The sequence below is a fragment of the Lathyrus oleraceus genome, chromosome 5 (genome assembly GCF_024323335.1).
Source record: "Lathyrus oleraceus cultivar Zhongwan6 chromosome 5, CAAS_Psat_ZW6_1.0, whole genome shotgun sequence".
Taxonomy (NCBI): Eukaryota; Viridiplantae; Streptophyta; class Magnoliopsida; order Fabales; family Fabaceae; genus Lathyrus; species Lathyrus oleraceus.
In genome coordinates, this window is record NC_066583.1 from 86628635 (window position 1) to 86641970 (window position 13336).

Sequence of the window (13336 nt, forward strand, 5' to 3'; positions counted from 1 at the left end):
CTTAAGACCGGAAAGAACCAGAGCTCGTGATACCACTTGTTAGACAATATAACTAGATCTAGAGGGGGTGAATAAATCCCAAGTTAAAAATTTATCAGAAAATTTGACTTAGAAAAATTTATGGCGCGAAAGCAAGTTTCAAATATTTTTGGGATCAAAAGTCGTCTAACAGAACCTACTATTGAATAACCCAAACATGCGTAAAGGTATCAATGTTATGATAGTAATCCCTAAGTTAATCAACAACAATTAAGCACAACTAATTGAATACCCTGCAATATTAAAAGCCTATCTTCAATGATATACACACACAAAAAACTAAGTCAAATCATTTATCGAACACTTGGTGTGCGAAAAACAAAGTTTGGAATTTTATATAGTATTTGTTGTTCTAAGAAATTCAATCACAACCAAATGGTTAATGATCAATACAACAAACACAAGATTCAAAATGTAATCAAAATTATGATCCAAACTATGTTGATCCGATGATCAAAGCAATCGATAATTTGCAAATCAAAAAAATGAGAGAGAGAGAGAGAGAGAGAGAGAGAGAGAGAGAGAGAGAGAGAGAGAGAGAGAGCACAAGGATATGTTTAGGCAGTTCCCTAATTGACCTCGCTATGAGTACGTCTTCCCTCAATTCGATTTCGAATTGAGATATTATTATAATAAATCTTACTTCACAAATGTATGTATACAAGAGATGAGAGATCAAATCCCACAAACCCTAAGTTTGTTCTTGACTCTAGCACCTCCAAAAACCTTGATCAAAGATTAATCAAGACACCAACAATGCCGCTTCAATTCACCTGTTATTGATACTTCCTTGCATGACCTCTTTGTCTCAAGGCTTTCACCTAGCTGAATTAATCCCAAGCGCACACTTGTTGAACCCAAGATTTGTCAACACGATCTACCGTTTCACGCTACTCCCTTGCACGATACACCTAGTCTCAAGGCTTTCACTCGATCGAATCCGAATTGCACAATCTTGTTCAAAACCTTCAAACCCTAAAGATCTTGAAGGAAAACCCCACCTCGGTTTTCTGATTTGAATCCCTCAAAGATCTCAACCAAATATTCTCGGTACAACAAACCTAATTGAATATTATCAATCCTAATCTAGATAACACTCAATCAAAAAATGATTATGTATAGTTTAATTGTATGTATGCATAGATTGAATTGGAGATGATGATATGCTTTGAAATCCTGGATTCATGTAGGTTTTCCTCACTCTATAAACCTTACTAGAGAATGATGCATGTATGAGTATATATATGCATGGGTAAATGGAACACACAAGGAATACAAGACACTTTGAGAAAACAATGAGAACATGCGAAAATCAGTCGTATAGGTCGACCTATTTAAGTCATGTGCCGACCTGTACGAGCATGTGCCGACCTGTTCAAAGCAATGTGTCGGCTTGTCAAGGTCATGTGCCTCCTATGTGTTGGCCTATTCAGTCAACACATAAAATAGTAGCTACATGCTTTAATACTGTAGTGTACGTGTCGACCTATGGCACAAACGTGTCGACCTATAGCCTGAAAACTTTCAATATAGATCGACCTGTCTTGGAATGAGTTGACCTGACCTACAATTTTTCATGAAACTTGATTTTTCATGCATGTTTAATGCATGAGACCTTTTCAAAGATGTTTTCAAAGAATTGTATGATTCCTAATGCTAAAATGCACATAGAAAATAGGAGGATACTGTAAAATATACATAAACGCTAAAAAATCCTAATTTTGACTCATACAAAACACTCATAACAAAACTTATCGGAAGATACACTCACACATTGATTTAGGGTATGATTAAGAAATGTATTAAGTTGAATTACGTCAGAAGATACTTCTTAAAAATCTTGAAGTATTATTGTAATTTCACGAAGTATATTAGTAATCCATAAAATACATTAAAAAATCCTCTCATTTATTACCTTTTGAGGATCTAATTGTTTTTCTTCTTTTCATCTTACCAAACAAGAAAAACAGTCCTAAAAATAATTGCTCATACACACCCATCCGTAGTTAAAGAAATGGACCAGCAAAAGAAAATGGGCAGAAAAAAAAAAGGCTAACCTAATAATTCCAACCCAAGGTCAATTAGGCAAGAGATCAAACGGTCAATATGCGTAACCTGATTGTAAATTTCGTGAGAATCAATGCGATACGACCCACCCTACACTCCAAAATTAACGTTGTGATAACTACGTGCACTCACGACGGCCCCAATCAAGCCTATCCAATCACATAACTCTCACCAATCCAATGGCCATAAACAGTCTATATTAAGTAACACGCATACTTTAACGTGCATCTGAACGCAACTTAACAATACGCGAAAAGAAAAAAGAAAAACGCGCATTGTTTACTATCATACGCCAGAGAGTTACGAAGCAAAAGAAGAAAAAAGGCGCAAGCCATTATCGTGCGCCGTATTGTCCAAACCTGCGTGTTGTGTGTATTGTGTGTGCTTCTCTTTCTCTCTCTGTGCCTCCTTCGTTTTTCTCTGTATTTTTCTCTTCTCTTCTTCACAACGTTTCAATCAAAACCAATAACTAAAACGAACACGAAAAAAGAAAAAAGAGGAAGAAGAAGAAAAATTAACACAATATAAACAAATACTCAAAAGCAATGAAACACACTTCATCCGAAGCAGTTCCGTCTCTATCATCCGTACCTTCGTTCACAGACCAATCACAGCCCGCCACGTCATCTTCTTCTTCCTCATCTTCCGCTGCGGCGGCGGAGGACCTTGCAATAGGCTCTCGCGACGGAGGAACCGCTCAGGAGACGGTGGTTGTGGATCGGAAAAACGAGTACTCCGCTGTATGTAGATGGACGGTGAACAATTTTCCCAAAGTAAAAGCTAGGGCACTGTGGAGCAAGTACTTTGAGGTAGGTGGTTACGATTGTCGTCTATTGATATACCCTAAGGGTGATTCGCAGGCTTTACCTGGTTACATCTCCGTTTATCTTCAAATCATGGACCCTCGCGGAACTTCTTCTTCCAAATGGGACTGTTTCGCTAGCTATCGTTTGGCATTTGTGAATGTTGCTGATGATTCGAAAACCGTTCATCGTGATTCTTGGCATAGGTTTACTGCTAAGAAGAAATCACATGGTTGGTGTGATTTTACGGCTGCTTCCACTATTTTTGATCCGAAATTGGGTTATATGTTTAGCAATGATTCTGTATTGATAACTGCTGATATTCTTATTCTTAATGAGTCTGTTAATTTTACACGTGATAACAATGAGGTGCAGTCTTCGGCTTTGTCTTCGTCGTCGTCGATAGCTTCATCAGTTGTTGCAGGTCCTGTTTCTGATGTTTTGAGTGGTAAGTTCACGTGGAAAGTTCATAATTTCAGTTTGTTTAAGGATATGATTAAGACACAGAAGATAATGAGTCCGGTTTTCCCTGCTGGGGAGTGTAATTTAAGGATTAGTGTGTACCAGAGTTCGGTTAATGGTGTTGATTATCTTTCAATGTGTTTGGAAAGTAAGGACACGGATAAGAATGTTGTGTTGTCTGATAGGAGTTGCTGGTGTTTGTTTAGAATGTCTGTTTTGAATCAGAAGCCTGCTACGAATCACATGCACAGGGATTCTTATGGTCGCTTTGCAGCTGATAACAAGAGTGGTGACAATACTAGCTTGGGTTGGAATGATTATATGAAGATGTCTGATTTCGTTGGGACGGATTCAGGGTTTCTGCTGGATGACACTGCTGTTTTTAGTACCTCATTTCATGTGATCAAGGAGTTTAGCAGCTTCTCCAAGAATGGGGCTGTCATTGGTGGGAGAAGTGGAGGTGGTGCCAGGAAGTCAGATGGTCACATTGGAAAGTTCACTTGGAGGATTGAGAATTTCACTAGGTTGAAGGATTTACTGAAAAAGAGGAAAATTACGGGTCTTTGCATTAAGAGTAGAAGGTTTCAGATTGGTAATAGGGACTGTCGTCTTATTGTTTATCCCCGAGGTATGGTCCTTTTCTTTTTCTGTCCACATTTTACTGTCTCTTTAGTAAATTATAACTCCATTAGTAGATATGATATGGTCTTTTTTGTGTTTTTTTGGCACAATTCTTGTTTACTCCGACGGATGTTTAGAAGAGCATACTTGATAAGTTTATAATTTTTCTTTTGATTATTTCTTTCAGTTTGATATTTCATGCTTGTAGTTTATATCTACCAATATTAAGTACAACTTCCATTGCAAGTAGGGACGATAATCTAGATATTTTTTCTTAGTGCATGAGTCTTGTCCTTGCACTAAGATTATTCCAATGTATTGCGATTATGTTTAGGCTGTGATGAATTTTTATATGCTTTTGATGCTATCAGGGCAGTCTCAGCCACCGTGCCACCTTTCAGTGTTTCTTGAGGTTACGGATTCAAGAAATTCTTCAAGTGATTGGAGTTGTTTTGTTAATCATCGGTTGTCAGTTGTAAACCAGAGAATGGAGGACAAATCTGTCACCAAGGAATCTCAGAACCGGTACTCTAAAGCTGCAAAGGATTGGGGTTGGCGTGAATTTGTGACGCTTACTAGTCTATTTGATCAAGATTCAGGTTTTCTTGTCCAAGACACTGTCATTTTCTCAGCTGAAGTTCTTATATTGAAAGAGACATCAATAATGCAGGATTTTACTGAGCATGATTCTGAGTTAAACAGCAGCAGTTCCCTTCTTGATAGTTCTGGGAAAAGAAGTTCATTTTCATGGAAAGTGGAAAATTTCCTTTCTTTTAAGGAAATAATGGAGACTCGAAAAATCTACAGTAAATTCTTTCAGGCTGGTGGATGTGAACTTCGAATTGGTATGTGTTTTATTGGACAAAAATTATCTCCTGCATTGTATCCACTGGCAGCAGTGATTGCAAACTTTTGAATTGTTGTTCTTTCAATAAAAGCTTATGTTTCAATGCTATCCAGGTGTGTATGAGTCATTTGATACCATATGTATTTATTTGGAGAGTGACCAGGCTGTTGGTAGTGATCCTGATAAAAACTTCTGGGTCAGATACAGAATGGCTGTTGTGAATCAAAAAAATCCAGCCAAGACTGTATGGAAAGAATCTTCTATCTGCACAAAAACTTGGAATAATTCTGTATTGCAATTCATGAAGGTGTCTGATATGTTAGAAGCAGATGCAGGATTTCTTGTCCGTGACACCGTTGTTTTTGTGTGTGAAATATTGGATTGCTGCCCTTGGTTTGACTTTTCAGACTTAGAGGTGAGTTCTTTCAGGAATGCCTTGTACTTGTAAATGCTATTATTAATTGATATACTCATTCAGACACGCCCACACACCAAATGTTCTCTGTCTTGCCCTAGGTAGCTATTTGTCGACCCTGGCTCTTCTGCTTCTGACATATAACAAATTTAACATATACTATCTGGTTTTGCATCTGACTTATTATATTCTGTCTGGTAAGATTGTAACAAGCAAGTTAGAAACTATGGCCCTTTCCTTGGAATTGCTTGTTATTGCTGATAAGATCCATGGGACAAGCTGATAAGTGACTCACGAGTTACAGAAGTTGATTAAAATTTTGCATCTCTTAAACTTCTTGATGTACAATAAAACTTGTAAGCATGTTTCTATCCCATAACCAAGGCAAAAGATATAAACTTGTATGCCTTTTATGAAATGAAAAAACGACTGTTTGTTTACTTCTTATCTTCTTACATGTTGTGAAGTTGGAGGTTTTTGTTATGAACTTCATTACAACTGTTGGTCGTGTTTAATGCGTATCACTCTTATTGTTAGGTTGCATGCCCCTTTGATAATTTAATCTTTAATGTACAGGTTTTTGCTTCGGAGGATGATCAGGATGCATTGACAACTGATCCCGATGAACTGATAGACTCTGAAGACAGTGAAGGGATAAGTGGAGACGAGGAAGATATTTTTAGAAATCTTCTTTCCAGAGCTGGATTTCATTTAACTTATGGAGATAATCCTTCACAGCCACAGGTTACTTTAAGAGAGAAACTTTTAATGGATGCTGGTGCAATTGCTGGGTTTTTGACTGGACTTCGGGTGTATCTTGATGATCCTGCAAAAGTAAAGCGTTTGCTTCTGCCTACGAAGCTCGCTGGAAGTTATGATGGGAAGAAGGCCACCAAGGCTGATGAGTCTTCCCCAAGTTTGATGAATTTGCTGATGGGAGTTAAAGTCTTACAGCAAGCAATCATTGATTTACTATTGGATATAATGGTTGAGTGCTGCCAGCCTTCTGAAGTGGGCCCTGTTGCTGAATCTGTTGATGAATGCTCAAAGCCTTCTCCAGACAGCAGTGGAACTGCTAGTCCTCTTGAACGTGATAATGAAGATAGAGTAGTGGAGTCTCCGCAAGTTCTTGTCAATGAGAGATTGAATTCTGCTGTCGAAGAAAGCAGTACTACGTCTTCTGTACATAGCTTTGATTTAAATGGGAATGGTATCCAGGAAAAAACTCTTCCTGGACAGCCTACTTGTCCACCAGAAACATGTGCCACTGTTTCAGAAAATGCGTCATTTCGGTCAAAGGTACAACTTTGCATTCATGAGATTAAACTTTTGTTGAATATACCCATGGTTTTGATTGTGTGAATTTGGAACTTCAGACCAAGTGGCCAGAGCAGTCTGAGGAGCTCTTAGGTTTGATTGTAAACTCACTAAGAGCTTTGGATGGGGCCGTTCCACAAGGTTGTCCAGAGCCAAGACGGCGACCTCAATCTGCGCAGAAAATTGCTCTTGTATTGGACAAGGCTCCTAAGCATTTGCAAGCAGATCTTGTTGCTTTGGTACCCAAATTGGTTGAGCAATCAGAACACCCATTGGCTGCACATGCACTTCTTGAGCGTCTGCAACAGCCAGATGCTGAACCTTCTTTACGAATGCCTGTGAGAGAAACTATTATTCTTTACCCAAATTTCTTATTCGAATTGTTTTATCGTGTGCATTTTAATTTAGGATAACAGTCTTCAGTTTTGGATTTACTTTGGCTTCATTTCCACTTCTACCAACTTGGTTATGGTTGCATTGTTTTTCTACTATTGATGGATATTTTATTTCTTAGGTTTTTGGGGCTCTTAGTCAATTGGAATGTGGCAGTGAAGTGTGGGAGCGCATACTATTTCAGTCATTTGAGCTTTTGACGGATTCAAATGACGAACCCCTGGTTGCAACAATAGATTTTGTATTCAAAGCAGCATCTCAATGTCAGCACCTCCCCGAAGCAGTAAGCTCAAAGATAATTGGAAATTGCTCCATGCCTCTTTAATCACTTAGAACTTAATTTAGTCGCATTGTCAATGCAATAGAGTTTTATACGGTTTTCTGATAATGTTTTGCCATGTCATTTAATGAGTTGTCAATTGGCATCTCAAACAAGCTCATTGAATGCGATGTCCACACAAGATTTCATGATAGTGTTAAAAAGTTTACATTCACAGTGCATCAAAAGCAAATTATTATACTTGTGTACTGTTTCCAATTCCAAGATGATTTATGAAGTATTTCTAATTGTAACATTATTTTTTCCCATGTATGCAGGTTAGGTCTGTTCGTGTCAGGCTGAAAAGTTTAGGTCTTCATGTGTCACCTTGTGTCCTTGACTTTTTGAGTAAGACTATAAATAGTTGGGGTGATGTTGCTGAAACCATATTGAGGGATATTGATTGTGATGAGGATTATGGTGAAAGTTGCACTGCTCTACCGTGTGGGATTTTCTTATTTGGCGAGCCTAGCACTGCTTCTACTGGACTGCACATGATTGATGAGCAGGCTTTTCGTGCTAGTCGTCATTTTTCTGATATTTATATACTATTAGAAATGTTATCTATACCTTGTCTTGCTGTTGAAGCTTCTCAAACATTTGAGAGAGCTGTTGCACGAGGTGCAATAGGTGCTCAGTCTGTAGCCCTGGTATTGGAAAGTCTTCTTTCCCAAAGATTGAACAATAATGCCAGAACCGAAAATTTTCAACATTCAGATGGTGCAACAGAGGAGGATGCCTGTGAGCAATTGGGAGTTCAAAGGGATGATATTACATTAGTTCTTGGTCTCGCTGAAACTTTGGCCCTCTCCAGGGATCTCTGTGTCCAAGAATTTGTGAAACTACTCTACGTGATAATCTTTAAATGGTATGCTAATGAATCTTACCGGGGGAGGATGCTGAAGACGCTTGTTGACCGTGTCACCAGCACTACTGATAATGGTCGCGAAGTAGATTTTGATTTGGATATCTTGGTTACTTTGGTCTGTGAGGAACAGGAATATATTAGGCCTGTTTTGAGTATGATGCGTGGAGTTGCCGAACTTTCAAATATTGATCGAGCTGCTCTGTGGCACCAGTTATGTGCTAGTGAAGATGAAATTATCCGCGTTCGTGAAGAAAGCAAAACTGAGATTTCTAATATGGCTAAGGAAAATGCTATTCTATCTCAAAAGCTGAGTGAATCCGAGGCCACAAACAGTCGTCTCAAGGTATTTCGTATGTATTGGTTGATAATTTATTGTGGGTTAATGGAGAATTTATTTCTGATACATTTTACGATTCAACAGTCCGAAATGAAGGCCGAGGTAGATCGGTTTTCTCGGGAAAAGAAGGATCTAGGAGAACAAATTCACGAAGTTGAGAGTCAGCTTGAATGGCATCGCTCAGAGCGGGATGATGAAATGTTAAAGCTCTCGGCAGAGAAGAAAGTTCTTCATGATCGTTTGCATGATGCAGAGACACAACTTTCTCAGTTGAAGTCTCGGAAACGTGATGAAGTAAAGGTATTGAGTTTTTGAACAAAATAAGCATTTGTTCCTTAACAATTGAAAAATAAGCATTCATTATGTTGATCTTAAACACTGCACGCTATGCGACTGTGCCGCCTACAATGTTTATGTTGACCTCCTATTTTGACTCTAGGCAATCTGGGAGGGATGGTTACACATGACTGGCTAACTGATTTTATTACATACTTCATTACACAGGGTACACAATAGTAATAGTAACTTATATGCCCCTGTTCGATACAAGGGCATTGTTTTGGAAGTGTGCCGAAAAGTGTTCTTTATTCTTCAATAGGATTTCCGTTCTAGTTCCTTCATTTTGTCCATATCGTGCAGATTATAATTAAATCTTTGATGAGCTTGCATCTCAAATAAGGAACAGTTTAACTGCAGTTAATTTTTACTGTGGCAGGGGTTTATGCTTAGGCTAAGGTTTAAAAGCCAAAGCATCTTTATACTCTGTTATGGAGGAACCACAGCTTTTATAGCGGTGCTTCAGCATCCAATTACTCTATTTCCGCCATTCCCTTATTTGACTGCACCATTTTCGTCTTTTCCACTTCATTTCAGCCTTCACTTAAACTCTGATATGGGCAACTTAATATTCATGCATTGATTTTGCCAATTCAGAAGGATATTTTGCAGCCATTTTGTTTCTACTTAGTTTTTTAGCTGATGGGTTACTCTTCTGTTAGGAAGGAGTTTGATCTTTCTTTTCTTAGTTCTTACTAAAAATTAATTTCAGCACAAAGCCCGAGTGTGTGCTTTCATGCCTTGTCCACTCTTCAAGGCCAAAATGCTTGTGCGCGGTGGCATGTTAGGGCTGCCACACTCCACTTAAGTGTTTAAGATTTTTAGAGTTGGTCCTTGACTTAATGTTATTTTGCACATATGCTATACAATTTTCTGAGCCATCCTTTAAATTGTTTAATTAAATTATCAAAATGAGGATTGGACAAAGTTGTATTCCGGTTGTTGTTGTCTACTGCAACTCTTTTTTTTTCTTCTACTGGCTCTGGACTGGGCATATATTAATCAGAGTTTTTTATTAACAAATTACTTTGAGGGTCTGTTTGGTTCAAAAAAGGGGAGGGATATCATACTTGGTCAAAGAGGAGGGAAGTGGAGTCACTAATGAAGAGAAAGTTTTAACTTACATTTTAAACCCTTGTACATTATAATGTTTCATCTTACATTTAATGCAATAATCTTTTAGTTTTTAATCAGTACCTTCTTAGGTTTTACTTACATCTTGTCTTTCCTTCAAATCCCTCCATTTTCTGACAGAAGCTAAAGTTTTCTCGGGAGGGATTTTGTTACCATCCTCTCCTTTCCTCTCCAGACTATTGAACCGACACATTAAATTTAAATAATTCTTCCCCTCCATTTACCCCAACCAAACAAACCCAGAATAAAATAATGTGAATGATTATCTTTTTTAGTTGCCTGTCAACTGTCAATTTTTCTTCAACAATCTTTACCAGCTCTGAAGATATAGTGAGGACTTGATAAATATTAATAGCTAGGTTGTTAATCTCGGATAGCGGCGCGTAGTGCCGGACCCCCAAAATGCTATAATGGCATAGTGGATAGCGGGATGACCACTATTGTGAGCTTTAAAAACCAAGGTAAATACTTAACATGAATACATAAATACTTAAAATAAGTTCCAACAACATACATAATGCCTTAAAAACAGATGTTGCACAAACATACATTAATAAGTTCCCATCAAAATCAAATTATAAATGTGCTCAAAATGACTAAACCAAATTCTAAATGTAAATAAACCTAAACAAAATGACTAAATCACATCCGCCTCATTTTCACTTCTAAGTTCCACCACATTAATATCATCTTGCTCATCACTTGATTCAATTTCAAACTCTTCTTCCACCTCCAACTCCTCATCTCCATTAGACACTAATGTAGCAAGTCTAGAGTTATGTCTAGTAAAGTAACTCTTGCTGGTTCATTAGCCCAACGGCATTACCAACAAGTTCCCAAGTCAAACCTTATTCTCCCAAAACCAAATAGATGAGAAATTAGCAAAACATGGTAGAAATAGATGTGAATGGTTGAGAAAGTGCTGATTTGAGTGAAGAGAGAATTGGAAATGACCTAGAGCATCACTAGGAGCTTTTATATTAGTCAAATAAAAGGGTAAAATACCAATTTTCCTTGAAAAAAATATTTTAACTTACAATATTGCCCTCATCTTCACAATAGCAGATAGCGGTTAGCAGCTCAAAAGCGCGGCGCTCTATGCCATAGAGCGCTATTGACAACCTAGATTAATAGAGAAAATATGTTTGAAAAATGGTGTACCTGTGGAAGAAGACCCTTCATTTTCGGTTCTGAATTGATTAGTCTGCCGTTCTGTCTTGAATGGGGAAAGTTCCATATTGATGTAATCTGTTTTTTTTTACAGAAAATAGTAAAGGAGAAAAACACACTTGCTGAAAGATTAAAGAATGCTGAAGCTGCACGCAAGCGTTTTGATGAAGAGTTGAAAAGATTTGCAACAGAAAACGTGACTCGGGAAGAAATCCGCCAATCGCTGGAGGATGAAGTTCGTAGATTGACTCAAACAGTTGGACAAACCCAGGGAGAAAAACGGGAAAAGGAAGAGCAGGTTGCAAGGTGTGAAGCATATATTGATGACATGCAATCAAAGTTGCAGGCCTACCAGGTTAGCCTTGACATATAGATTATAATTTTTGTGTTTATTGCTATTTATATATACTTTTCACTTCTGTCTGCTATTCTCTAATGCTTAGTTGCATGATGAATGAGTTTTGATTGGGTGACCTTGAAATTATTGTAAGATGTGTTTGCATCCTTAAGATTAGGCAGGTTTTCACTATCCGGGCTGGACTGTTTCATTCTTTTGCCTAAAGTTCTCTAGCTCAAAAATCATGTTGGAAATTTTCTTTATAGTATTGTTGGATGGGCTAGAATTAGATACAATGTGTTTCTATCTTTGAACTGATGCCATTATATGTTATTTCTTGTACGTGCAAAATGTTGGTCTTTATGATCATACTGCGGAGATTAATTTGGTAGGTTAATTCCTTGTTTCTCTTTTGCAGCAACATATCCTCTCCGTTGAGACCTCACTCCAAGAGGAAATGTCACGACATGCCCCATTATATGGTGCTGGTCTGGAGGCTTTATCAATGAAAGAGTTGGAAACAATATCACGTATTCATGAAGAGGGTCTGAGGCAGATCCACGCCCTTCAACAGCGGAAAGGGAGTCTGTCTGGGAGTCCAATTTTGAGTCCCCATGCTCTCCCTCACAGCCATGGATTATATCCTTCTGCAACCGTAGGCCTTCCTCCCTCAATCATCCCAAATGGAGTAGGGATCCATAGTAACGGGCATGTGAATGGTGCAGTAGGACCCTGGTTTAACCACCCTTGAATTATTAGGTCATAGGATGTTATTATTTTTGAGTTATTTCTTTGGCATTTTGGCTGGTAAAACTGCTGGAGCAAGCAAGAATGTTGGGTAAAAAAGAGTGCTGAAGGTTATTAGAAGGGTTGGGTGAAATTTTTCCTTGAAAATATGAAGGGAATCCAGTGTAACTATCATTTGCAAATGCCATACTCATTTGCTCCTACCTTTTGAGGGAAAAAGAGAAGAGAAAAAGAAATAGTTATAGGCATTTTTTAGTTTCCACAGTTTATATTTTATTTTATCCTGGGCCAGATGTGAAGCAGTGTAAGAAATCTATATTGATAGCTTCTTTTAATACGTAATCAACAAAGAAAATCCTTACCCCCTTTTGATTATACTAATGTCTCAGTCTCTCTGATCATGCATTTCATGCAAGGTGGTTAATACGGTAAATGGTGGCTGCACTGCACGGGTATTCATCACTGAATTTATCTGTTACTAAATTTTTTCAAGGTTGTTATTTGCATTTTCCACACAAGTATTTTTCTTCTTGTATAGTTATTTTACTTCTCTACCTCTATCCCTAATTAAGGTCCATTTAAAATATATTTTAACCCGTAAATATGTTTTTGTAAAAACTATTAGATGTATTTATTATTTATTATTATTTTAAGTATATTCCATTAATATTACTAGATGAAAAATCAATATTAGATACTCTTGATCTTTAAAAGATGAAATTCTGGTCACTATACTAGATAACGAATCATTGATAAAAAAAGAATTGTTATTTCTGATTTAATTATAGTTTTGGTATTTTATGAGTTTTAATTTATTTTTTCAGGTTTTTTTGATAAAAATTTAATAATTTGACATGGTTTAAATAATGTGATATACAATCGGATGATATATAATCATTTGAATATATTTATTTATAAGCTATTGATTAAACTATAAAAATAAATAAATTTTAGTAGTTGAAACTATAGATTTTGAGTTTTTTTTAAATGATTTTTTTAAGAGTTGATTATTCCATGTCATGAGACACGAGATTGAATGTCATGTTATTTAAAATATGCGCTTTAATATTTTTGAGTCTTAAGAAAAAAAGAAAAACTGGTAAATTTTAAAATGAGGAAATCAA

General features: G+C 37.2%; 1 protein-coding gene across 1 annotated transcript; it reads left to right on the plus strand.

Moving 5' to 3' along the window:
* Positions 1-2414: 2414 nt before the first annotated feature.
* LOC127087725 (uncharacterized) lies at positions 2415-12587 on the plus strand. The gene is made up of 10 exons (XM_051028656.1): positions 2415-3999; positions 4364-4837; positions 4953-5254; positions 5831-6553; positions 6631-6909; positions 7086-7247; positions 7562-8494; positions 8573-8788; positions 11223-11483; positions 11884-12587. Exons 1-10 carry the CDS (start codon positions 2652-2654, stop codon positions 12214-12216), a joined length of 5031 nt encoding a protein of 1676 aa, XP_050884613.1. The 5' UTR covers positions 2415-2651; the 3' UTR covers positions 12217-12587.
* Positions 12588-13336: the final 749 nt, after the last annotated feature.